Below are 26,750 nucleotides of genomic sequence, written 5' to 3'. Positions count from 1 at the left end.
AACAAAGGTAAGGCAGGACTTCTTTTGTCTTTTTCTCACTTTTGGAAGAAGAATAAATACAAAATTAATAAGAATGCTGAAAGACCAAGTTTCACTTAGTTTCTGAGTACCATCGAGCGAGAGTGGCGTGCGAAGCCCACATTTGGTCGCGGAACGCATGCTGGTTCCGACTCGCTCCCAGGTGGATGCGCGCTCTGCTCGCTACGCTCCGCCCTCTACACGCCTCTTCCAACAAAGCGCGGTTTTGATCAAAAAGATACGACTGGTGTTGCGGTGTAGCCTTCACAATAAAACTCACTTGACGAATATTCAACCGGTCACTTTTATTTTGCAATTCGCTACAGGATTCATTATTTTCTATCAAAGTTAGCTTGACGATATGTACCTCCTTGGTGTTGTCTTCCCTTCAGTTGGCTCCACTCACTCCTTGTGCCTCTTACAACAAAGAACAAAGTACATATGCCGTCGGGGACCGGAAAGTAGCCTTTACCTTTTCTTTCTTGGTTTTTGTAACGATAATGATCATTTCTGCTTTTATCTTTTCACCTTCCAAGATCATGTTGGAGCGCCGACACAGCAGCCGAGTGACTGACAAGTAATGTTTACTCGCGTCCGAACTCTCCTGGTGAGTTTTCTATGCCTTATATCATTTTTTTTTCTATGAGACGTTTTTATTTAGAATTGACAACAATGCTGGAGCGTTTCCAAAAATGAAAGCACCTGTTCTCTCGAGGGCTGGCTTATTTGAGTTGCCAACTTGCCAGTGAAGTAAAGATGCCCGATGTGTCAATTGTTTCTAAAAAGAAGCACTTCCGGCTGGGCAACCTGCCATGTTTGTCGTCTCATAAAAAGGGGGAGTTAAGCACCAAGTAATAAGTAACCACAGAATGCCATGTAACATTTCATTGGCACATGAAAGGGGGATTTTTTCTTCCACCTCTTTTGTGTGCTGCCCCCCCCCCCCCAATATTTTCCACACACTGACCCAACAGATGGTACCCACACCCATACAGCGTCCACACTGCATCAATGGGATAATGGAAGCCCCTTTCAGGCACTTAAAGAGTGTGCACAAGCTAGATTGATTTAAGCCATCGGGCCGTGTTAGCTCGGAGTTGCATTTACAGGAATGAATGAGTGACCTAGTGACCCGGCCTGACTCTTTTGGTAAGCGTCCACTTGACGAAGAAATCAAATCAGGTCAAAGTCAGACAAAGAAGAAGAGCTCAGTTTAATACACACAGGGGGAAAAAAAATACGCTGTTAGAGATGTCCCCCCTAATTTGTGTTATTGTTGTTTTAGCAGTATCACATTTTCAGGTATTCTTGGTTCTTCCATTTTTGTCCGAATTTGCGTGCGTAATGGTGAATGACAGACAGGTGGTGTTTCCCCAAAATGAAAAAAACTCGTAAAATGAGACAATAAAATGTTTATTTATCGATACTACTTTGGATTTCCCCACCAAGAACCCCCCGCCCCCCATCTTTCCAGTAAGAAACCTGAAACCTTTCTGCTAAAACAAGTTGACTGACTCAATGGCACACGCAAAGCCAATCTCCAAACTGGTCCGACGAGCCGGTTTACGTTCTAACAAAGTGGTGTTGCGCTGGCACAGCCGGCCCGGGTACCCTGTCTGGATTGTCGTGCAGCCACTTGCACGCTGTAGAAAATGTGAAATTGACTCCAAATGTAATTTACTGACTAATTGACAGTTGGCAGGAATCACCGGCGAATGAAATTTAAAATACTTTTTTATTGCGTGTTGATGTTTCGTTGTCAGTTCTAACGGACTCGCCACATTTAGCCGTCCAAAGTGTTCCGACTTAAAAAGTGGGCCCGCAAGGCACTGTGAGCAGAAGGAGCGGACGCCCCGCCGCCTTACGCAAAGTTCGTTTTCCGCTCCAGGCCCAGTGGCACGTTTGCTTGTTTACAAACGATCAGGACGGATTATTATGGATGAGTGGAACTGTCATTGCAGGGCAGACATTTTGAATTTGCTAAGAGCTCGATTATAGTACGATGAGCGTCGACATGCGTCATTACTAAAACTGTCTTGTCTTCACTTTTTAAAAATAGAGAGACTGCTTACTCCCATTCATCTTTTTAAACGATTTCTAATTTTACAATTATCACTAGTCCCTGCCCCCTGGTGGTCTCGCGGGGCATGACAGAACTCATGATTGCATAACTAACGACCGTGTTCAGTCGCTTAATTATCTCACACAAACAAACCACTTCCAGTCAAGGCTCATTCATAGCATGCTAGCACAAATGGACTTGAAATATGTCCATTAGCACTTTACGAAAAAAGTTGGGAAACTCACTTCTGGGCATTTGCTCACAATCATAATCAATGTTATGAAATATAGACAAATGGTAATGGCCAAATTGTAATGGCCATACATAGTCGGACTATTAGGCGAGAAGGAAAAAAACAACAACGTTCTGTTTCATTCCAGAGACTGATTCTCTCTCTCTCTCCTCAACAAGTGTGGATGACGTGTTCCGGCGGCCATTTTCCCTCGGAGCCCGGCCTCTAATCGGAAGCGCGTTATCAAAGACGACCCGGCGACCCGACCATGGCTGCCCAGGAAGCAGACAATCCACCCGTCCAATTAGCCGAGCGCAAACCCAGGCCGAACATCCCGCCAAAACCGATGGAGCGAGGAACGGAGCAGGACGACCGGTCCGCCAGCCCTTCGGGCGCCAACGTCAAAACCATGGTGAACAAGTTCACCAAACAGCGTGTCGGGCAGGCCAACGCCACCCGAAGGCAGCAGAGAAGGCATCTGGTGTTCAAACCCAAGCCCGGTACTGACGCCAGTAACCCAGTGGTCCAGCCGCCTCCGCTACCCAAGAAGAGAACTCGCCTACCGGGGGCGAAGAGAACGGAATCGGAGGACGGCGACAGCGTCTGCGCCGAAGGAGGGCGCTCAGGTACTAATTACAATCATTAAAATTCTGCTGTGGTGTCCCGCATTCTGCAGCAGGCGCGGCGGAAGATGTGTTCCAAGAACTGTAAACAGGTTCTGCTGGTCACATGACGGGTTTCACATCCAATGTGCGTATTGGTGGAAAAGTCCAATGTAGTCATGGAACGTCGTCACCAAAATGCAATTTGACGGAAGCGGTGACATTTTGTGTGGTATTGTTTGATTTCAGTGGAAAGGCTTTTCTCTGTTCCTGTCCGACGAAACAATCGGACTTCCCTGTTTTGATTCCCCGTCGTGTTCTCAGAGCATTGAAGATGTAACGCAGACAGACAGAAATGGTCCCAGCGTGCATTTTACAAGTATTTATTTTCACTGAAGTATTTTACGATAGAGAACCAAAACTGCCTAAACCAGAAAGAAATTACCGATTTTTTCCATGTATAATGCGCAAAATTTAACTAATTTATTGTCCTAAAATCTGGGGTGCGCATTATACATGGGTACAAAAGAATATATATATATATATTTATTGTCTGTCACAATGTACCCTACACAAATCCGAAACATTTCTTCGCTATCGAGTTTGCTAGCGCATGCGCAGTGATACTGACCGGCAGAATAACATCCGGTTGTTCCCAAAGATGATCTTTTTTCTGAAATCATTTTACGTTCACGGACTTAAGTAGGAGTCCAAATTTGGGTGCGTATTATACATGGGTACGGGCTTTTTTCCACCATCGACATGCCATTTTTAGGGTGCGTATTATACATGGGGGCGCATTATACATGGAAAAAAACGGTAAATGGAAAATAAAAACAAATACATATTAAGTGGAATTGATCAAATACATTAAAAAATATATGAATTAATACTCAATTTTATTCATGAATTTAATTTTGTTTTTATTTGCACAATTATTTCCGGTCTTTTTTTGTCTTTCTTTTTACCTGTTTTTTTGTTGTTTTTTACCAATTTTATTCATATTTTGTTTTTATTTCCACATTTATTTTTAAAACCTGTCTTTACTTTTACCTGTATTCTATATCTTTTCTCATTTTCATTTCAATACATTTGTGTTAATTTAAATTTTTTTTCTTTTCATTTTCACTTTTATGAAAGGTGGTCCCAATGCAGTCGGTCAATGAGAAGTGCTTTAAGTAGCACTACACAAGCCGGAGCCCGTTTTCCACTCTCACCGGGTTCCATTTATTAATCCATCTTGGGTTTTCGCCGCCATTGTCTGATGAATATTTAAGGGGCCGTGTCAGTGCTGCTTTGCGTTCACAGAGCTGAACGCCAAGCCTGCCTGCCAGCCAGGGTTCTTGTGAGTGACCCTAAGCCAAGGTTTCTTCTTCTCGCAGACCCCGACGGGAAAGAGGTGGACGCCCCTTCCGTTGTTGGAAAGGTGGAGGAGGAGCACGTTCCGTACGATGTCGCCAGCCCGACTTGCGATCCCAGCTGCTGTTGCGTGTGCCACCTCCAGCGGCCCGGCATGAAGCTGGTGTGGGTGCCGCTGGAAGCCGAGGACGGCGCCGACGGCGACATCTTGGAGGAAGAGGCGCCCGACTGGGCCTCGTCGGACGGCGAGAAGGGCGAAGGCCTGGCGGGGGTAGAAGAGGAGGGAGAAGAATTGGAGGCGGCGCCCCTCGTCGCCGATGTGACGGAAGCGCCGCAAAAGGAAAAATTGGCGCTTACCATGGACGAGGCTCCCCGGAGACTCTCGGATCCCGGACCTCAGGTCTCCTTCGCTGCCCCCGGACAGAATCCATTCCTGACAGTCAGCAAGGAAGAAAACGATCTTTACGAGACCTTCATCCCCACGGTGGATCTCAGTCACAAGAAAGCCAGTCAGGAGGCGGCGGACGTTCCTCAGGTCAAGGTGCCCACGCCGGCTCGCAGGTCCAAACCTCCGGAGCTCCAGAGGGATGCCGCCGTGATGTCGGATGAGCCGCCACCCGCCATCCCGCCCCGCAGGCCCCTGACTCAAGACACTCGCTCCTTGTCGGCGGACGAGCGCACGCCGCAAGCCGGTCCTCGGCCCCCCGCCAGCCCCCATTTGCCTCAGAGACCGCCGCCGCTCCTACCAAAAGCCGACGTCTGCAGGGAGGCCAGCAACCCGGGCGGACAAAGAAACGGTTTGTCACCAACGAGCGCTTGCTTGAATCCGCGCTGTCGACGCTGACCTGAATGTGCTTCATCTCGCAGAGGGAGAGAACGGGGACCGATGGAAGGAGGACTCGACGGAAGAACTGTGAGTTGGCGCCCCGTCGCCGTCATCGCTGCTGGGTTTGACCTTCTTGGGGTAATCTGCTTGGCAGGTACGAGCCTGAGCTTTCCAACAGCTGGAAGTCCCGGCTGCAAAACCGTGAGTCATAAACTTGCAAAACAACCCAGGGGAGGGGCGGGGGGGGGGAAGAAAAACAGGCTTGGGGTGACTGGAATCCAATTGGATGGATGGATGGACTCGATAGCTAGCTCGATAGCTAGCTAGAGAGATACTTCTAGTAGGAGAACCCTCAGCGCATTTGGTACGGTCCGCATCAGCGTTACCGATTTGTCACCTCGTCAGAACCTCTGTACCAGACCTACCGGGCCACCGTCATCACCAAAGAGATCCACCGGCAGACGATTTGCCGGAACGTCAGCGCCAGCGGCGACTACACCTCCGAGTTGCCGAGCCGGAACGATTGCACCCTCTGGCAGAACCTGCCGGCGGTGCGGGACAGCGGCGTCTTGGAGCAGCTCTCCCGAGAACAGTGCAAGTATCAGGAGGTGAGGGAAGCTCGGTTCTTTTGGACCATCCGGGTCAGGGGGAGGGGAAAAAAAAATAATAGCCTCATGACACGTTGCTCCGCACAGAGCATGTTTGAGGTTCTGACGTCGGAAACCTCCTACCTTCGCTCGCTGTACGTTCTAACCGAACACTTCCTGGAGAATCGGGAGCTGGAAGGGACGCTGGTGATCAGAGACAAGAAGCCCCTCTTTTCTAACATCCTGAGGATCCGCGAGGTCAGCGAGAGGTGAGGCGAACGTCTCCACGTGCCCCAAACTGGTGCCTGAAGCGCAGTTTGCTTTTTAGGTTCCTGAAAGACCTGGAGGTGCGCGTCTTTGAGAACATCGTCTTCTCCGACATCTGCGACATCATCCACTACCACTCGCAGCACAATTTCCCGGCCTACATCGACTACGTCCGCAACCAGATCTACCAGGAGAAGACGTTCACCTCGCTCATGTACGCCAATGCTCTGCCGTCGCTTCTCGTGAGCGTTGCACGCTAACCGCGCGCTAACCCGCACGCTAACCCGCAGGAAGAACAACACGAACTTTGCCGCCGTCATCAATCGGCTCCAGGAGTCGCCTCAGTGCCAGCGGCTGCCCTTCATGTCCTTCCTGCTGCTGCCGTTCCAGAGGATAACGCGCATCAAAATGCTCATCGAGGTGAGCGGCAAAGTTGGAGACACATCACAAACTAGGGTCGGGCGATATGGCCTTTGAGGAAACGCCCGTGGAGATAGGGGTGCTGCCTCCCCCCTCCTTGCATGGACCACCCAAGTACTTTTGGTATTTTCCAGGATTTCTTTTCTTCACAGTCCCAACGAGGAACAAATGATGGAGGGTCATCAGCGTTTTAGGAGCAATTTAGGGTGTTTATAAAGAAATCATAATAATCGGCTGTAACTTTGACGCCCCCATGGCACCCCAAAAGAAAAAAATCGTGGTCCCGTGAAAAGTGAAAATGGTGTCTCTTCTAAATTGGGAAACGTGCTTGTTTGCTGTTTGCAGAACATCCTGAAAAGAACAAAAGAGGGCACCAAAGAGGAGCAGATGGCTTCCAAGGCTTTGGCCTCCGTGTCCAAGGTGACATCACGACAGGGCTTTTGGCAAAAGACACCTGACGTCATTTGAACTCTGGTGCTCGCGCAGATCATTGACGAGTGCAACACGGAGGTGGGCAAGATGAGACAGATGGAGGAGTTGATCCTCATCTCCAAATCGCTGGAGTTCGACAAGCTCAAGGCAAGCCAGCCAGAAAAGCGGCCTGTCCTTCCACGCCCGACAAGAGATTGCCATTTTGCCGCTTGTTTTTTTTGTTTGTTTTTCCTCGCAGGCCATCCCCATCATCTCCCAGACTCGCTTCCTGGAGAAGAAGGGAGAACTCCAGGAAATGTCCAGAGGAGGAACCGTCTTCCAAATGAAAATCAAGTTCAATCCCATCTACGTTTTTCTCTTCAACGACCTGCTCATCATTACCACCAGCACCGTCAAGAAGAGGTGAGACGGGTCCGGGCCGCGAGCGCGCCTTTTCTTCCGCCTGCCTCACCCGTCCGTCCTGGTGGCGACAGCGCCGAGCGCTTCGTGGTGCTGGACTACGCCCACCGCTCCTTGGTTCAGGCTCAGCCCCTGGAGGAGGACAGGAGCAGCGGCCCGTACGAGAACTGCTTCACCCTCACTCTGCTGGAGAACCATAATGGACGCTTGATGGAGCGTCTCATCAAAGCGCCCTCCAAGTGAGTAGCAGGAAGCTCCGCCTTGGCCCAAAAAAGTACCGTAAATTCCGGACTATAAGCTGCACCGGACTATAAGCGGCACCAGCTAAAATTGGGGGATATTTTAGTTTTTTTCTTATATAAGCCGCACCGGACTATAAGCCGTTTTTTTTTACAAAGAAAGACCGTTCACAGAAAGCCTTTTTAAAGTTTTTATAACATACTTTAACATGTCTTTCTCAACATTGCCTGCGACGAAGGCTTTAGAGCCCTTTGACGCAGGTCACCTAGCGTGCATTCCTACTAAAGCTCATAATAGTCACAAGCAACAGAGCCAGAATAAGCAGCAGTGTTTCAAAATAGTATTTTTGTTGTTGTTTTTTTCTTCAAGATACCGCAGTGTATAAAAGTGATCAAGTCATCACAAAAATCACGGAAAAAAATCCTCATATAAGCCGCACCTGACTATAAGCCGCAGGGTTCAAAATTTTGGAAAAAAGTCGCGGCTTATAGTCCGGAATTTACGGTACAATGACGCCACAACGTCCGGACAATCTTTTTGGACAGGCCGGATATGCACAGGTGGATGGGCGCCTTCCCCAACAAAGAGGAAGACGAGGTGGTCTACGACGCCTGGGGTGAGCCGAATCCGGACGCTAGCGATGATTGCTTTGACGTCAAGTGTTTCAAGTGTGTGCGTGTGTGCGTGTCAGACTGTCCTCAGGTTCAGTGCGTGGAGCAGTACGTGGCCCAGCAGGCCGACGAGCTCAACCTGGAACCCACTGAGATTGTCAACGTCATCCGCAAAACAAACGAGGGTGAGGAGGATTGCTACCTCGTTCCATTTTTAATTAGCAACCCAAAAAGAAAAAGCGGCGCGTTCTAGTTTGTTTTATATCTCAAATAAGAGAGGAAACGTTTTGAACTTTAAAGTTCAATACAACTGGAGCCCAAAAAATGTTTGCTGCTCGTCGTACAGTGAGCACACCGTTTGAACACCGAAATCAGTGATTTCTTCCACGTAGCAATATGAATAAATATAATATATAAATATATGATAATACAGAAATAATAATAAATGGCTTTCGTTGTCATTTTTAATCATATTAATAATAATAATTGCATATAATAATATGTAAATATCCATCCATCCATGGATGGATAGATGTAAATATATAATAATAATAATATATAGATAATAATAAATGACTTTCGTTATCATTTTTAATCATTTTAATCATAAATAGTAAATATATATATATATGTAAAATATAATAATATATAATTAATAATAAATGGCTTTCGTTGTCGTTTTTAATCATTTTAATAAATAATGAATATATATATTTATATATATATATATATATATATATATATATATATATATATATATATATATATATATATATATATATATATTATAATATGTAAAAATGATGACTGCTGGGATAGGCTCCAGCACCCCCGTGGGGGACAAAACGGTACTGAAAATAGATGGATGGATAATAATAATAATATATAAATAATAACAAATGACTGTCGTTGTAGTTTTTAATCATTTTAATTTGGTGATCTAACTAACCCCCCCCCAAATGTGGAATGAGCACATTTCCCATGGATTTGGCGGGTTTCACTGCTGTCATGGTTAACATGGAGCCTCCCTCCTCGCACCCTTCTTCCTCATTGCAATGATGCCCCCCCCCCCCCCCCCCAGCAGTTTATTGATTTTCTTTTTCCCGCATGAGCAATCTCGAAAACGCTTTTCCCCTTGCTCGGCCTTCCCGCTCCCGCAGGTTGGTACGAGGGCATCCGCCTGTCGGACGGCCAGAAAGGCTGGTTCCCCGTCAGCAACATCATCGAAATCACCAACGAGCACGTGAGGAGGCGCAACCTGAAGGAGCGCTATCGAGTCATCCAGGCCGCCAGCCAGGTCACCCCCGTCAAGAAAATTTAATCAGGTCGTCGGCGGTGACGGGTTTGCCGCGCAGGTAACTCGCGATGGACAATTATTTATACATTTTGTTTTTAAAGCTAAAATGAAACCGATCCAATACTGCACACTGAATATTTTTATTGTAAACGTGTCAAATGTACATAAATCCAAAAACAACAGTTGCTTGGTGTCAGCCATGTTCCTCTTGCGTGGATAACGGCGGCGCCGGGATTGGCAGCAGGTACTCCTCGTAATGCTCCACGTCGTCCGGTCGACTCGGTTCCATCCACGGCGCGCCACTCGGGGGCGTCGCCGTATCGTCTCCCCGGCCGACCTTCGATTTTGCCAACTCAAAGTTGCCGATTTAGAAAATCCCTGATATTTTGCGAGCCTACCTGAGAGTCTTCTGGGTAGCTCAGTTTGAGAAGACAAGTGACGGCCAGGTCCTCCTCGGCGCTCAGCTGGAGAATCATCCGGCACGGGTGACTGTCGGAGCGAGGCGTCAGGGTGGGGCCCCCCAGGACCCTGAAGACATGCGGCCCACGCAGGAAGGGGTCGGGCTGATTGCGAGGAGCGGAGCTTGTGCTCATGCGTGGCGGGGGAGTGTTGAGTTGGAAGCTGCTCCATGCTGGCTAAAAACAAATGGGCTGGATAAAATGTCATCATTTAAAAATGGATTTGTTTTCAATTTTAAATACTGACCAGATGAACGATTTAACAGAATATATTATCCGCGAAAAGTGTTTTGATATTCATATATAAGCTCGATTTCATATATTTATATGTATACTTTCATAGTTCAGCTTCTTTACACTCAATACCTGAATCAATTAATAGTTTTAAATGCAACTAAATGCCCCAAATCATTTTATCTTTTTTTTTTTTTACATAAAGACCAAAAACAACACTTAAGGCTTCCCGCGTTTTTGTTTTGGTCATTTGATACAATTCTAGTCACACCAGACAAAGAAAAAAAAAACTAAAAGAAATTGAAGATAAACAACTTAAAGAAAACACGGGCTCAAAACTTTGATACTTGTCTCGCGGTACTGGGGTCCATTCTCCTCCACGCTTGCTGTTGCTCGGGGGGAGTCCCGGTCTAAAGTTGCGGACTCACCTTGTCGGGAGGAGGCGAGACTTGCTGCTTGGTTGATGCACAAAAAAACATTCGTGACGGTTGCTGCATGGTCCTGCGGGAGGACGGCGGCTGCACCGCCGCCACCGCGCGCTGGGCTCTCGGCTATATTAAAAACGGACACCAATGACGCGTTAGCTTTTTTTTTCTTTCTCCCCACCAGTCCAAATTGAAGTTGAGACTCTTACGTGGTCGCTCATGTTGGAGTCGAGTTGTGCAAGTTCTGAATCTGAAGCTCGACACGAGTTTCGGCTGCAACAGTGCCCTCACATGGCTACAATTACACCTGCTTGATCGAAAGATCATTATAAGTCAAAAACATCCAGAGACTTATTTTGCTCTTAAACAGATTTTGAATGATTTACTTTTTAATCTGATCGCTCTAAAAAAAAAAAATTAGTTTGGTAATTTAGTTTGGTAATCAGGTAGTTTTACGTAAACGGGGCTGCTTGTTTCCTTACGGATCAATTTCACTGACGGACACATTCAATTTTGCGCCGGAATCGCAGCGTAGCAGTTTTGGGGAATTAAGCTAGCAGGCACTATCTGGTGAGTTTTTACGATTACTTTATTTTGGCCGCGTGCTAGTTAAATTTGTTGTAATAATTAGAACTTAAAGAGTTACATATACCTTTTTCGTGTCAGTGCTTTATAAAATGTAAAAAAATAAATAAATGCAATTTTGTTTATCGGTGTTCGCGGGCGCAGGTCGGTTAAATGTGTACATCTTAATATTTAAAAAGAACTCATTGAGGATTTTAGGTAAGACATAAGACTTTTATTGAATACAGTTAAAAATCCAAGCCTTCAAACGTTGCCATTCTGCCATCCTTTTATACCTGTGAAGAAATTGAACAGTTCATAATTCTATTGCAGAGGGTCAATTTGAACAATTGAAGGTTGGCTCAACCTTTTTTGGCATTAGGGTGAGGTTTGCTCTGTTTAGACACCCAGACGTAGCGCACCGCAGGATTGGACCCCAAATGCTTTCGGATCGGAGCGCCACTTCTGCTTCTTCCAGCCATGGGCGTCGTCGGAGCCGCTATGGTTGACGTGACGAGACCACTAAGAGGAGTAGTGCTGATTCCTGCCGCGAGCCGCTTGATGAAGCCCATGCTACCTATACCCGGGTCGTCCGACTCAAACCTGTACATGGAGAAAAGCTTGTGCAAGCCTTCCAAAGGATACTTGCACTGCACCATCAACCTGAGAAGTAAGAGTGTACACTCAATCCCTTCATTTTCCCCATTTCAAATAATTTCCACAGTCTTAATTTCTCCATAAATAAAAATAAGTCTTCCAAACCTCTCATCAACATCCTCAGACACATTCTTGCTGTAGAAAATCTCATTTCGATAGATCACATTGCCATGTCGGAGCTAAAAAAAGCGGAAGAGGAAAAAATGTAGGATCTCACACGAGTTACAAGTGATTTGTGTGAATACCTTGACTTTGGATCCACAGCTATTGAGCGGGAAAGAGAAAAGTGCCCTGGTTTCATCAGCTTCTGCAGGGCCGCACGAACTGTCCAGTAAGTTGCTTGTCAATGGGCTTGCACCGCCGGGAGTCATCCGAGATAAATCTGCCGCCACGGTCATCGTCCCGTCAGTGGAACACACTGAAAAGGACATTCACGAAAAGTCCAGCATTTTGTCACTCATTGGCCAAAATGTGACACCCACGGCACTCACCTACTTACCAATAAGTTCTGAGGTCACAAAAGGACAAGTCTTGGAAGCAGATTTTTGAACAGACCCAGTTTGACGGTCTTTCACATGGATTTCAAAAGTGCCCGAGAAGCTTTCCAAAGTGATGTCCTGAAACAAATGACCCCAAAAAACAAAACAAAAAAATCAGTCTGGAATTCTTCAAGCTGTAGAATCAGACCATCCCGACCTTATAACGGAAGCCCTGCGAGTAGACTGGCACATCCAGCTGCAGTTTCTGACTGGCATTGCTCATCTTGTAGCCCCGCCGAGCTGCCAGCTCTGGGGTCAGCGTGTCAGAGCCCACCACGATGGACCACAGGAAGCCAAAGCCCCGGTGGTCTGCGCTGAAGCTGATGCCTGACTCTGAGCAAACCGCATCCAGGACTGGAGGAGCTAAAGCAGAATTAGAGTTTAAATAGTGAGGACGACATCTAACCCAAACGGGTCAACCCAAGATTCGACTCACAGGGGCCAGCCAGAGCCGTGACGCTCACAAAGTAGAAATAGGGCTCGTTTTCGGGAAGAACACTCAGCGTGTAGTTGATGTCCAATTTGTATTGCACCGTTCCGTATGTTTCGTAGTACTAAGGGAGAAGAAGAAGCATGAGCGGAACTACTTGGGATGACTCAGATTGTAACTATGCGATCTACCTGCTGAGTGACAGCAGGGTGGTCAAAAGAGACGTTCAGCAAGTAACCGTGGCCGTGAGCGGCTTGCGTGATATCGGCGACGGAACACGAGTTGGTGTGGAGCGCCTCGCGGCCGTTGAGCCGAAGCAAAACCAAGCGGACGTCCTGGGGTACGTCGCCTAGGTAGACCTGAAAGAGGCGCTCTTCCACAATACTTCGGTTCTGGGTAAACAGAGGCCGCAGCAACATGGGTGTGCTCAGCGTCCGGTGAAGTCGCAGCCTGGTCTCGGCCCCTTCGTCCTCAAACATTTGCTCCAGGTAGAGGTGGAAGGTGTAGAACTCGTAAAGGTCATCGCTCACAAAGCTCTGCAAGAAGTGTGATGGGAAATCTTACAAAGAGTCTTTCAACGACCTGGTCACCGCTGAATACCGACCTTCCTGAGTCCGCCCTTGGCATCTAACGGGATGCTAATCTGAACCGTGCCGTTCTCGGTCACAACGTCGCCGTTCTCAAAAAGGCCTTCGTTGAATCCAACCCGAACTCTCGCGACATCAGGACCTGGATAAGGTTCCCCCGGAGTCCTGAAAATCAGGTGGCCACTGTCTTCGTAAGCACCTTGATCTGTTCAAGGATGGGGAGTGACTAAGTACGAAGGTAGGAGGACATTTCTAGCAGATAGGAGTTGATGCATACGCATGGAGCAGGTGGCCGCGACGTCCACCATGATGACCAACCAGCGTTGTCTGGAGAACAGAGTGGCCTGGACCACCTCCACAGGGATGTCATCCACCTGAGAAGATTAGCAAAGGAACGGAAAATGCACAGTAACATATCCACGGGATGTTTGGAAACCGCTTCAAGGTTTATTCCCCCCAAAATCCCATGAACATTTCCAGAACTCTGACCATGGCCATGAACGAATCCGTCTGTCCATAGGGTGTGCGGAACACCAGCCTCTGGTGGGTCAGCGCAAACATGTACCCTTGCTCACGGGCGTCCGAGATGCTCATCGGTTCCAGCTGCTCCTCATCTCTCTGGAACACCACCTGCCAACCCAAAGTAGACCAGCCATCTACCTGCAGCGCACACGCGCAAGAATCCCAAGACCGCCTAGCCATAAAGCTAATCCAACGATAAGGATGGATGAATGGAACATGTCCAAGGATCAGTTTTGCAACTCACATGTCCGAGAACATTCCAGTCGTCCTTCTCCCCGGCACCACACGGGATTTCGCTCTTCATGGACACCTACGGACACGCCGGCAAATGTATGGACCTGACCAGAATTGAAATGAAAAAGCCATCATACCTCCATGTAGTTGAGCTCACAGCACACCTCTCGTGGAGCCCACTCCAGGGATGGTGAGCAGGTCTTGTTCAGTCCGTAGGCTACGTCGCCGTCGCGCCTCACCAACAGGTTGAAGCTGAATCCGAACTCCTTATCGTCCTAAGGACCAGTGAACCAATCAGCAAATTTGGACTCCTTCCACCAGACATTTACAGATACCTTCGTCTGTGTGTGACAGCTAAAGTAGGACGCACGCAACTCCATGCGACCACTCAATGGGGAGATGGTGACGCTATAGCCACACTTGGCCGCGTACGGCTCAGCGACGGCGTACGCTCCCGTCCCATCTGGAAGGTCAGAAGGATCACGATTACCATCCACGTCAATCAAATAAAACCCATTTCCGCCCGTCAAGAAAAAGTTGAGAAAGGAAATATCTGACCACCGCGGTCCCCAACTGGACGTACCGACAGCCTCGAAGCGAGCATCATCCCCGGCGAACGAGAGGTCCACGGCTATCACGAAGGAACGATCGTGGCAATCCATGTCCAGGACTCCTGCGAGTAAATTGCAGAATGGTTCAAATAGCGCTTAAGATTTCTTCGATTGGGAGATTATTCCGTACCATCGGGAATGGGATCGGCCAACGTGGACAGAAGCCACACCACCCTGCAAGACAAAACCACACGCAAGAATCGGAGTAGTTCTGCGGCATGTGACAGTGCAGTCTTACCACAAATAAAAGAGGCGCGCCATCGTTGGAGACAGCCTCCATGAAACCGGCTTTTGATCAAACCGACTGACCAATGGAAGACCTCCATTGAAACAGGTGAAGGTGCCGCTCGTTAGCAATCAATCAGCAGCAGTTTGGCTTTGTAGGTCCTTCCGGGACCTTTTCTATCCCTCTCCTGAAATTATAAGTCGTCCATACGCAAAATACAGAAACGTGTCAATTGAATTTTGCCTTATCGCAAAATGAACTTGTGACTGTGTCCTAAAGATGATTTTAAAATACCAAATGGCTCTCGAGCACCCCCTGGAATTGCTTTTTTTCTCAGCCTTCCACAATAACTAATTTGCATCTCAAGGATAACAACTGAACTTTGAAATCAATGTTTGATATGATTTTGTTGATATGTGGTCTTTTGTGACTACTCTAAGCCCCGCCCCGCCCGCCAAATAACTGCCGTTTCCGCACGGACGCATTTCGCTGACGCACAAATTGAATTTCCCGCGACGAGTCAGGAGCACAGCACAGCACAGCGGAGATTTCGGGACTGACAGTGACAGCTTGCAATTTCTGGTAGGTTTTGGTTTTCTACGAGTACGTCAACGTGGCCGGTTCCGCTCTCAATTTGTCGCCTTTGACTGAATTTCGAAACGTTTGAGACGTCGAGACGCGCTAGCATACGCATGCGCACAATCATAGTGATTTCCCGGAAATGCAAAATGGGTCACGACGCATGGCTCGGTTGTAACACTTTATTTTTTCCAGTTTTCATTCTATACTGTAGCTACAGTAACTTTGTTCTTGACCAGTTAGCAGCAGCTAACTCAGCAAGGTGATCTATTGAAAGAACTAACTTGATTCAAATGTATTTGCTCCCCTGCTACTCTGATGAGAGTAAAATAAAAATGATATTGGTAATCACATGAACCGTCACTCTTTAGTACAACCACGATGCACAGTCACATCATTAAAATAAATATTTCCAGGAAAACCACTCGTAGTCCATACATAATATAAATAGAAAATAATATATATGTTGCTAAATGAGCTTCTTATTCCGCTTAGTGATCTAATTCATTGCATGCTGTTTGTATGTATCTTAGTGCTAACATAATTAATGGTCGAGTAAATCTTTGTCTCAAAATACGATGAGGCCGTAAATACTGTATAGAGTAAAACCAATTACTTTGGCAGTAACTGAGTGCCCCTTCTTACGCCAGGCCACAGTCCAACATCAGCAAAATCACAATTCAAGTCAGTATTCCTGTGAAAAACACTTTTGGGCTATTAATAGATGCCTTGTGCACGCGAAAGTACAATCTTTTTAAACCCACTTGTAGTCTTATCACTAACCGATGTACAATCAATTAAAAAGAGTATGTTGTTACGGCGTTCGCCCCTCCCACTTACCGTTTTTTTCCATGTATAATGCGCAAAATTTAACTAATTTATTGTCCTAAAATCTGGGGTGCGCATTATACATGGGTAAAAAAAAGAAAGAAAAAAAAAAGGTGTTTTTTTAAATTATTTATTTATCCAGAGATGATATGAAGGCTGCCATTACAGATGCGCTTTCTTCTCTGGTGTTCACTTCAAACACGCTCCATACGAACACAATGCTCTCGTATCAGACGCTTGCTAGATCACCTGCTCGTTGTTATCGAGTTTGCTAGCGCAGGCGCAGTGATACTGACCGGCAGAATAACATCCGGTTGTTCCCAAAGATGATCTTTTTTCTGAAATCATTTTACATTTACGGACTTAAGTAGGAGTCCAAATTTGGGTGCGTATTATACATGGGTACAGGCTTTTTTCCAGCATCGACATGCCGTTTTTAGGGTGCGTATTATACATGAGGGCGCATTATACATGGAAAAAAACGGTAGTTCAAATCAGTTGAATGGAGCCTGACAAGGTGCGATCACATTTCCGCCGCGGCGCCGGCTCGCTCTGAAACGTCAAGTCGTCGTCGAATTGATCCGCTCCCGTTGGCGCCGTTGCCACCTCGGGGCTATGTTGGAAAAGTTTGTGTGTGTTTCTCTGAGTGATGTCCTGCTCTTGAAGTTTTTTAATCATTTAACATTTATTCCCTTTTCAAGATCTTTTGAGGTGTAAATTAAATAAGAATTGTCCTCCAAAACAGGAAAGAAAAGAGAGTGCTATTGGAAGAGTTTGGCGACGGTTCCTTGACATTTACATACAGGCCCCCCCCCCTCGGAGCGCCGCGCTGACTAAAGCCGCCTCGCCTTGTTGTTCGTTAACATTTGAGTCACTGTGTGTCATTAACAAAGAGCCTCAGCGTGCGGGGGGCCTCACGTTGTGCGTGGACGCCAAATGGCTAATCCCGACCGACACATTTTATATCATCTCCATAGAGTTGAAGGGTTTTTAGACATAATCATATTCTCAAATTTGCAGTTGTACCGGAGCGTTTAGCCTTCACATTTTTCAGGGTCATTTATGTTTGGGTTTTTCTTGTTTCATGTGATTTTTTTTTAAAGATTTTTTTTCTGTTTAGTTTTTTTTCCCCTGATTTTCAGGGATTTTTCTTTTGTTTGAAATGTGTTTCTCTGAATAATGTCCTGCTCTTGAAATTTTTTAATCATTTAACATTTTCAAGATCTTTTGAGGTGTAAATTAAATAAAAATTGTCCTCCAAAACAGGAAAGAAAATCCCACAAAAAAATGCTCTGACAACCGAAAAAAATAAAATAAATGACTGGATTTTTGTTTTGTGTTTTCAAGTGTGCTCTAGTGTTTTTTCCAAAAGTATATTTTAAACAAACAGAAGCAGTATTACAATAAGCGTCACCCTAAAGTGACATTCAACTTCTTATGCAAACAACGACCGCGCAAAACAAAATCGTCTACCCGGGTGACACTTGCATCATCTGACAACACCTCGTAGCGCCCCCGCAGCCGCCTTCGGCCCATGGCGCGCTGGCGTCCAAGGAGCCTATTTATGAGGGCGAGTGCGCCCAATCGGCCGTCACACGACCTGTTCTGCAGAAGCGGAAATGCTTCGGCTGCAGGTGCTGCTGGCTCTTCTGTTGTCCTCCGGGCTGCTGGTGCGGGTCAGCACCGGAGCCCCTGACGCGGCTCACCTACTCGCAGAGGCCTTTGGGGCAGATGCGCCACTGGACAAGGTGAGGGGGGGGGGGGGGGTTGCTGGTTTTGTCCACCTTTGTATTTCTATGTACTGTGTTGGTACTGGCCAACTTTTTCGACACTGTCTTCACTTTGTGTGTGTGTGTGTTTTTTTTAAATAAAAGGATGCGAGTACTTTCATATAGGTGAAGTACTTTGAAGTCCGTTTAGTTTTTTAAAATATCCAGACGTGTACTTTTGCGGTATAGAGAGTTCTTTTTGGACTTCTCCACGTTAAATAAGGAGCTCACAAGTCTTAGATGATGGGAGGTAACAAAGTAGAAATACTCAATTACAGTATTTAAGTTGATTTTTTTAGCTATCTGTTTTTTAGTTGGGGAATGTATATATTTTTTTCTGACCACTTTACTTTTACAAGGAAGGCAAAAGAAGCAGATGAAGCTGAACTTGTTTGTTTTCAGGAGTCTGCTCGCTCGCTGCTGCTGAGGCTGATCTACCAAGCGGCGGCGAGCGACGAGGCGCTCCCCGAGCTCGGCGTCGGGGTGACGTTGATGCGGCGACATCTTCCTCTCTCCCAAAGAGAGCGCAAGGCGGGTTGCCGCAATTTCTTCTGGAAGACCTTCACCTCCTGTTGACGCCACGTCGTCATTCTCCTTCCTTCGATGGTGCGCCATGCCAACCCTCTCGCGTCAATTGAAACTTTGGCCGTGTCCCGTTTTTGTGATCTTTTTGTTAGGTGCCGTGTTGTTAGATTTGTCCTCATTGAATAATGTGCCTTGGCTCAATAAAAGTTGAAAAGCATCAGTTTGACGTTGTTCTTAATGGCGTGCGTATTAGTGAGAGATGGTATTTATTTAGGGGTGTGCTAGCTTTTGTTGCCAGCTTTGTTGGCTTATTTTGAGGAAACCATCTCTATTTTTAAACAAGTTGTACAGTTTGTGTACCGTTTTTTTCCATGTATAATGCGCCCCCATGTATAATACGCACCCTAAAAATGGCATGATGATGATGCTGGAAAAAAGCCTGTACCCATGTATAATACGCACCCAAATTTGGACTCCTACTTAAGTCCGTAAACGTAAAATTATTTCAGAAAAAAGATCATCTTTGGGAACAACTGGATATTATTCTGCCGGTCAGTATCACTGCGCATGCGCTAGCAAACTCGATAGCGAAGAAATGTTTCGGATTTTCGTAGGGTACAGCAAACGAGCAGGTGATCGAGCAAGCATTGTCTGATACGAGAGCATTGTGTTCGTATGGAGCGTGTTTGAAGTGAACAGCAGAGAAGAAAGCGCATCTGTAATGGCGGCCTACGCGTCATATCCGGATTAAAAGAAAAAAAGGGTTTTTTTTTGTACCCATGTATAATGCACACCCCAGATTTTAGGACAATAAATTAGTTAAATTTTGCGCATTATACATGGAAAAAACGGTAATTTCTTCACTTTTCCTAAAGAAACCCACCTGATTGAAGAAACCCAAATGAAACCTTTTGACAAATGTGTCCAACTTTGCGCTTAATTAGACACAAGACACTTTTACTTTATTTTAAAAATATTTTATTTATTCGCTCCAAAAGGGACGCGCCGCAGTACCGTGAGCTTCACTTCGTAGCGTTTCAAAACAGAACCAAAATGAAAAGCCAAAAAATGGACGTGGCCAAAGCTACATGGCTGATTGTGCAAGTGGACATTAACATTCAAACTTAAAGACGGGCAAATAACAAAAGGTACTGAGATCACTTCACAAGAGCGGGATCGACAATCGGACTGTACACGAATACTGTAGCTGCCGAGGCTCCAAAAATGAACGAACCCCAGATGACAGGCGGCCACAATACATCTGTTCATTTAATTTGATGGCACAGTTTTTTTTTTATTGCCGAAATGTTGTACGCTTATATTGTGGCCGCGTCGGCATGTTGCCGTGTCACGTCTGGGGCGATGTACAAATAAACAAACGAGCGCAAAGGTGCACAAAGAAACATCGGCAAGGGAGACAGACGCGAGTTCCGATTTGTAATCCTATCAAACTTCATTGCACCGTTCTGAGTAACAGTCCAAAGACGTTTTTTTCTCGTCACATTCGTTATGGCAAAAACCAAATCCTTGTGAAATCGACGACATTCTTTTTTTTTAGCTACAATTCTACCAGGCGCCGACGCAGCCTGCTCGAATGTAGAAAGTCACAGTTTGTTGAGTTTTGAGGCAGTTACGGATTGAGCCATCATCCATCATCGGGTTCGAAATGAAATGCCGAATATGTACCCGACCGACCGTGACTGCTTCACGTGTCACTCGTTTGGATCAGTAACACAAGACAAAGACTAGCAAAAAAAAATGACAAATGGGGGTTTGTTAAAGCTGCGTGATGTTTAAAAAAAAAAAAATGTTGTGTTCCACAGCGCCTCGGTCAGCAGTCGGTGGAGATTTTGGCCGAGAGGTCCTGGATGCGCCGGGCGCTGCAGCCCTTGCACAGGATGTGACCGTCCAGCGGGTAGCAACCGCGACCTTCGCCCTCTGAGGACAGCAGGAGCCCGCATTCCTGCTCATGATGGAGATCACGGTCAGTCCCGCGGCAAATCGACGGCAGCTTTCTTTCGTTTTGCGTCCCGTGAATATTTTCACTCATTCAGTGCCATTGACGGTTATGGACGTCCAAGATATTAACTGGATTGGCAGCGAAGGAGTTAATAATTGAGTAGTTGCTGAATACATTTTGGAAATTTCCTCCCAGATAAGACGATAAAGTTTAGAAGAATAAAACAAATTGTTAAATGAAACTAACCTCGCAGATGTAACAGTTGACGTGAAAGCTTCGGTCAAGCGCGACGATCCTGACCGTCTCCTCCTGACCCGCCTCGGGCATGATGGGCTCGCCGCACACGGAACAGCGAGGGGCGTACTTCCTGTCGGGGGGGGGGGGGGGGTGTTATGGGGCTTTCGTTAGCAGCACTCGGTCACTGCGCGCGCGTTTGCGTGGGTACCTGTGAAAGTCCTCGATGCAGTGGATCTGCGAGGTGGCGTCCACCGTGAAGGGCACGCCGTCCAAGCAGCAGTTGCACACCACGCAGGTGAAGCAGCGAGGATGGTACGCTTTGCCCATGGCACGCAGGATGCGGTCCAAGATGGGCTTGGAGCACTTGGAACATTGCTCCAGTGTACTCTGGCGGAAAAATTGCTTTCAGTTCACTGTCGCTGTAGAAAGCTGTTGTTGTTTGAATTCTGTTCATTTGGGGTTTTCTTTTTTTTTCTTTGATATTTAGTGCCTATTATTTATAACAATAATAATCATTTAGATTAATTTATAATTACTATAATGATATATAATTGTTATTTATGATCAGTAATGTATTTATTATTTAATTATTAGTTTAATAATTTATTTAGTGTCTATTATTTATAACAATAATCATTTAGATTCATTTATAATTACTATAATAATATATAATTGTTATTTATGATCAGTAATGCATTTATTATTTAATTATTAGTTTAATAATTTATTTAGTGTCTATTATTTATAACAATAATAATTTATATTTATTTATAATTACTATAATAATATATAATTGTTATTTATGACCAGTAATGTATTTATTATTTAATTATTAGTTTAATCATTTATTCATTTCGTATTTGTTCTATTTTTTTTTAAATATCTGGAGTATTTATTTGTCAAGCTCAAAAATAGGTTTGTTTTTGTTTGCAAAAATGATTTTGAACACTACTAGTTAGGCCAGTGCTTCTCAATTATTTTCTGTTACGCCCCCCCCCTAGCAAGAAGAAAACTATTCGCGCCCCCCCTCCCCACCGTGACTATCCTAACTTGTCTTGTAAGTCGTAAAATGTTGCACTGTCGCAAACGTGACAGAAGTAACAATGAGAGCGCCACTGCCCCCTGCTGTAGTAAACGCGCAATTACACTTTATTCTAGTACTGCCAAAAAAAAAGCCTGTTCCCCAGGGTCACACGCGCCCCCCCAGGAATAGCACCGCGCCCCCCAAGGGGGGCGCGCCCCACTATTTGAGAAGCACTGAGTTAGGCCCACGTTGGGATTCTAATGGAGTTGGAAGAGCTGCAAGCCAACGCGGACAACTGAAAAGGGCTTTTCATCAAGGCAAGCACGGCGGCGCTCACAATGTAGCAAGTCTCGCAGTAGCTCTTCTTGTCCAGGGCGTAGAAGGGCTGCCCTCGCAGCCGGGCGTGGCAGGTGATGCAGGTGAAACACTCCACGTGGAACACCTGCTCCATGGCGATGCAGCCGCTGCCGTCGCCCACCACGTTGTCGCCGCAGCGAGCGCAGCGCCCTAAAAGGGAGGGCAAAGGTTTTGGTCGCGGGTACCCTCGCTGGGGTTTCCGTAGGGTCGTACCAAAATAATCCTCGGCGGGCGGGTGGTTCATATCGTACACCAGCTTCTTGGTGAGGCGATCCAACTCCTCTTCTGGACGAGTCGAGGATGCTAGATGCTGCGCAGGGTTCAATTCAAAACGTTACTTCAAATGGTTTATTGATTGCCGATACAATGAAAATCTACTCTTTGACTGGCCCCTTGAATTTGACCCACTATTTGGTTTTGTCCAACGTGGCCAAGTGTCAGCGGTCTCACCTTGCCGGACTGGTAAGCAGCAGCGGGACTGTGCGCGGCTCCCATTTGATGATTTTCCATCCCCTTTTTGGACAAGGCCACCTGGCCCCCCTCCCTCACCCTGTGCGTCTCCTGAGGGGGCGGGGCGGCGGCGTACCAATCCTGGGGCGGCGGGCGTGGCGCGTGCTGACAAGGGGGCGGCGGCGCGTAGGCCTGGTCGGCCTGCCTCCCCGTCTGCGAGTAGGTGACGGGCTGAGCCGTCTTGACCTGCACGCTGAACCTGGGCCCACTCGGGGTGGAGGCCGTGGTGTAGGACGCCGGCACGGGCTGCGGGTACGGCTTGGAGGAGGCCGGCGCGTAGTAGTCCTGCTGGTACGGGGACGGGTGGTACTGGCTCTGGGGGTGGTAGCTCGAGGTGGTCCGGCTCGGGGGCGCGACGGCGTTGTAGTGTTCCCCCGAGAGGTATTTGTTGTAAGGCACGTTGTCGTACAGCTGTGGGAAACAAATCCCCCATGTCAACATGACGGGAAAACGGCGGCGCGTTTTTGCCCGGGTGTCGTACTTGCGCGCCCGAGTCCTGCGGCAGACCGTCCAGGTCGGCCAGCATGGCGGTGAGCGAGTCGATGTCGGCGTCAATCTTGGAGTGGTAGCCGCCGGCAGCCTTGTCGGGGCCGCGGCGCTGAAGGGGAGAGCCCGTTTTGGAAAAGACAACGTGAAGGCTGGGCGATGTGGAAAATTGGGTGCGGGCGACCTCGACGGGACACCTACGGTCAGCTCATAGCCGTCGCCCCCGTGGCCGCTCCACTTGGCGGGCCCGTGCGGAGGCAGGAAATAGCCATCGCTGGGAGAATGGTGAACGGGCCCACCTTTGCCGCAACAGAGAGCGGTCGCAGGGAATTTTAATCGGGATGCGGGCATCATTTTGAAATGAGATTTTTAGGAGTGCCCTGTGATTGGCTGGATAAATAATGACCATGAAGACAAATAAGTTATTTTCCAACCTGCACATTGTGCAAACAAACAAAAAAGAATATTTCAGAAGACCGACGTTAGATGAAACGTTCCAGCAAACTGCTTATGGTAGTGTGGTACGACTGGTGTTATGAGAGCTCCCTCTCGTGGTGAAGAAAAAAAAAGCACATCTTTTTTTAGATTTTCCAATATTTAAGTGAAGTGGCTAACAAAAATGTAAAGGGGAGAGAGCAACGTGGTTTTTTTTTTTTTCTGGGTGGCGCTTGTGCAAAAACGTAAAGACCAAAGTCTCACCTGTGGGTCCGGTCGCCATGTACCGAGTGGCCGTGCCCCCTCCTCCGTTGTGGTCATAAGGGTTGTATTTGGGCCGGAAGTCCGGCGCCGCCTTCTTGTTGGGGGCCCGGTAGGCGGGCGAGCCTGCAGAGTGGGCCATCTGGGGGACGGCTCGCTCGGGACTATCCAGAGTCCGGGGTGGCAGCCAGGTAGGACCCGACATGGCGGGATTCTGAGGATCGACACAGAAGGGGCAACGAGTCCAGCGGAAGGGATGCGTTGCTGCTTTTTTTGTTTCCCGTGGCAACGGCGGCTCAAACAATAGACTTTTGGGAGCAGGAAGGCAGCAGCCGGTCGGAAAGGTTTGGGGAATTCCAGCGGCGGGCCCCCCGAAAACATTGGGCGCACGCACGCAGCTGCAACGCTCGCACCCTGGCCGCCTGCCACCCACAATGCTTATTGTCTTTGGCTGTTTACGCCAGGACGGCGAGGATTTCCAGAATAGGAAATGTTGCGTAATGAAAGCACCTGGTTTAAAACAATACAATCCTTGACAACTTGCTTTGTTTTCGAGTCAAGAGGGGAGGGGAAAAGGAACATGTCAGTTCGGCCGAGTGAGAGAATTTAGGTCGTGGAGCTGTCATAAATCCTCATAGCTAAGAGGATTATAACCATGACGTCGTGGCACATAAAAAATTTTTGAAAAAAAAGATACCGCAACTCGGACTGAAACTTGAAACTCGCTTCCCCGTTCTGTGTAGCGTCCTGTACTTTTACTGTCTGTATGCACACTGGCTCTTTATTTGTTCTGTTATCTGTTTATTCATTATTTATTATTACTCTTATTATTTATTGTTTGTGCCTTCTTGTTTTTTTATATTTCGTCGTTTACTTGTATGTCTATCGTGTAATATGTCTCGTCACCGTCGTGGGATAGAGAAAACGTAATTTCCATCTCTTTGTGTGTCTCGGCATGTGAAGACGTTGACAATAAAGCAGACTTTGACTTTGAAGCCATTGTTATGAAAGACCGAAAAAAATATTAAATAGCACAAAAAGCGTCAAAGCTTTAAATTGCTATTATAAAGGACCAGTAAAAAGGTGACCAATAACTATTTGTATATTTTCGTTTTGTATTACATATATGTATATTTGATGTGATAAACGGTGCAAAACTCCAACTAAAAACAAAATACGGGCACAAATTCTGCACACTTGGCTGTTTCAAAGTTCTTCGCCCTGGAAAAAATATTGACTGTATCTAATCTTTGTCCCAATGAATAGATCAAAATCAAATCGATTTGACGGGTGAAAAGCGGGCGACAGGGTGTCAAGCGAATGGGGAACTTGGGCGTTTCTTCCGTTTCTTTTCAAGTCAAATTCCATGACACGAAAAAAAGCAATACACACGCGTGAAGCACCACCGAAATAAAATCCCAAGCATCGTTGTATCTGCCTCGGCCGTGTCCACAAGTATAGCAAAATGACGCTCAATTTGGAAATGTATTAGTCTCATGCTTTTATTTTGAAGGCTTAAGCTAGCGGCGTGTAGCTAGTTGTTTGTTGCGCTCTTGTCACAGATTGTGCAAACGGCCGAAAATGTAACAACAATTTCAAACGAAAGAAATGTGACTCGACTCTAAAGTGATGGGCGAGGGGAAAAAAAAAACATTATGATGCCGATGTTGGTAACCGGCTAACTTCGCAACACACGACCCGATAATGAAACAATAACAACAGTAAGGAAAGAATGATGGCTCACCACCAGAAATGGCGAAGAGCGGATCGGTGCGCGGCTCCCATGAAAGCACGCAAGCGGAAAGTTGTGGCCGGCTGTTTTCGGTTCGAGCGAGCCAGTCAGCCAGCGTCGGTAACCGACTTTAGGTTCGGCTCCGGGGGAGGCCTTTCGAGTAGAGGCCACACACAGCCACCTCGCGACGCTTCCCGACGCGTGACGTCAGCGAGCGTACAACGACGTGCTCGCACCCGCTTTGCGAGGTGGGCGCGTGACCGGGAAAAGTTCCCAAAATAGAAACCAACTTAGAAGAGGGGACACTACCCGGATTCAACGTAGAATCTTAAAGCTTTAGAGTTCAGTTGTACAGATTTAAATCAAACATATTTTCAAGTTATCGGTTTATTTATTATTTATTATTACTCTTATTATTTATTGTTTGTGCCTTCCTGTTTTTTATATTGCGTCGTTTACTTGTATGTCTATCGTGTAATATGTCTCGTCACCGTGGGATAGAGAAAACGTCATTTCGATCTCTTTGTGTGTCTCGGCATGTGAAGACGTTGACAATAAAGCAGACTTTCGACTTTGAAGTCAGAACATCATGAGGATAAATTCATATCTTTTCTCCAAAAATTGGCAAGTATTAGCCAACACAAGAATGGGAACAAATTGTAAGATTCTGAAAATGTTGCTTTTTTTCCTCCCCTCTCAAGGATTTATTAATCTCATATTACAAATGTCATCTGGAAAATGTAAAACCTGCTCTTGCGATATTCTCTGATTTAACTCTCCCACTATTTGGACTTTTTGTCTGGTTGTGCATCTTTTGATTTGTAGTCCTACGCGATCAAAGTTGGTGCCTCGTTGGCGTATTGGCAGGGCCTCGGCAGAAAGCGAGACAAAGAAAGACGTTCCCCCCCCCCCCTTCCTCCCCCATCCGGTAGCCGCTTGTCCTTATATGTCCACGCCGACGGCCAATCATAGGAAGTCTTTGTTTTTGTCAACACGTTGGCATGGGCTTGGGGGATTCGGGTCAACGTTGGGGCTAGAGAATACTGACCCATATGTGAAGGCGAGGAAGTCCCCCCCCCCCCAACACACACATAGCTTTGCCAACGGGACAGACTGGATGGCTTCCGCCCATTGGAGAAGCCGTTTAGTAATGGTCTCACTTTTCCTCAAAGACCCCCCTTGGACTCATCCGTTGTTCTCACAATGGC

The 26,750-nt window shown here is 46.8% G+C and overlaps 4 protein-coding genes across 6 annotated transcripts; 2 read left to right on the top strand and 2 right to left on the bottom strand.

Annotated features, from left to right (window-relative positions):
• Positions 1–371: 371 nt before the first annotated feature.
• Positions 372–9,534, top strand: arhgef15b (Rho guanine nucleotide exchange factor 15b). Of its 3 annotated transcripts, XM_061276343.1 has the most exons (17): positions 372–453; positions 555–625; positions 2,492–2,938; positions 4,297–5,070; positions 5,141–5,186; positions 5,254–5,300; positions 5,505–5,707; positions 5,795–5,955; positions 6,015–6,167; positions 6,244–6,373; positions 6,719–6,793; positions 6,860–6,952; positions 7,044–7,207; positions 7,279–7,443; positions 7,990–8,060; positions 8,136–8,240; positions 9,216–9,534. In XM_061276343.1, exons 3-17 carry the CDS (start codon positions 2,581–2,583, stop codon positions 9,374–9,376), a joined length of 2,706 nt encoding a protein of 901 aa, XP_061132327.1. In that variant the 5' UTR covers positions 372–453; positions 555–625; positions 2,492–2,580; the 3' UTR covers positions 9,377–9,534. The 3 variants fall into 3 exon arrangements, with proteins under 3 accessions (XP_061132327.1, XP_061132318.1, XP_061132337.1); XM_061276334.1 differs by having other exon boundaries at positions 400–625; positions 2,461–2,938; XM_061276353.1 differs by lacking the exons at positions 372–453; positions 555–625; positions 2,492–2,938 and adding exons at positions 3,027–3,062; positions 3,164–3,293.
• A 1,861-nt stretch (positions 9,535–11,395) lies between these two features.
• LOC133157898 (uncharacterized) lies at positions 11,396–14,874 on the bottom strand. The gene is made up of 16 exons (XM_061284584.1): positions 14,852–14,874; positions 14,744–14,787; positions 14,586–14,675; positions 14,338–14,465; positions 14,140–14,277; positions 14,009–14,078; positions 13,736–13,902; positions 13,524–13,620; positions 13,264–13,451; positions 12,851–13,195; positions 12,666–12,783; positions 12,387–12,592; positions 12,190–12,307; positions 11,936–12,108; positions 11,796–11,869; positions 11,396–11,729 (listed from the first exon to the last, which is right to left on the bottom strand). The coding sequence occupies exons 1-16, from the start codon at positions 14,872–14,874 to the stop codon at positions 11,396–11,398; spliced, it is 2,313 nt and encodes a 770-aa protein (XP_061140568.1).
• A 2,991-nt stretch (positions 14,875–17,865) lies between these two features.
• sst5 (somatostatin 5) lies at positions 17,866–18,591 on the top strand. Its single transcript, XM_061284086.1, has 2 exons — positions 17,866–17,994; positions 18,418–18,591. The coding sequence occupies exons 1-2, from the start codon at positions 17,866–17,868 to the stop codon at positions 18,589–18,591; spliced, it is 303 nt and encodes a 100-aa protein (XP_061140070.1).
• Positions 18,592–19,495: 904 nt separating this feature from the next.
• trip6 (thyroid hormone receptor interactor 6) lies at positions 19,496–25,764 on the bottom strand. Its single transcript, XM_061279648.1, has 10 exons — positions 25,555–25,764; positions 23,814–24,024; positions 23,316–23,413; positions 23,110–23,226; positions 22,569–23,039; positions 22,332–22,428; positions 22,099–22,268; positions 20,946–21,124; positions 20,747–20,867; positions 19,496–20,503 (listed from the first exon to the last, which is right to left on the bottom strand). Exons 2-10 carry the CDS (start codon positions 24,013–24,015, stop codon positions 20,372–20,374), a joined length of 1,587 nt encoding a protein of 528 aa, XP_061135632.1. The 5' UTR covers positions 24,016–24,024; positions 25,555–25,764; the 3' UTR covers positions 19,496–20,371.
• Between the last annotated feature and the right edge of the window lie 986 nt (positions 25,765–26,750).

The sequence above is a fragment of the Syngnathus typhle genome, linkage group LG1 (assembly GCF_033458585.1).
Source record: "Syngnathus typhle isolate RoL2023-S1 ecotype Sweden linkage group LG1, RoL_Styp_1.0, whole genome shotgun sequence".
NCBI classification, from domain to species: domain Eukaryota; kingdom Metazoa; phylum Chordata; class Actinopteri; order Syngnathiformes; family Syngnathidae; genus Syngnathus; species Syngnathus typhle.
Note: the sequence above shows the minus strand (reverse complement) of the source record. Positions and strands in the feature narration are given on the sequence as shown.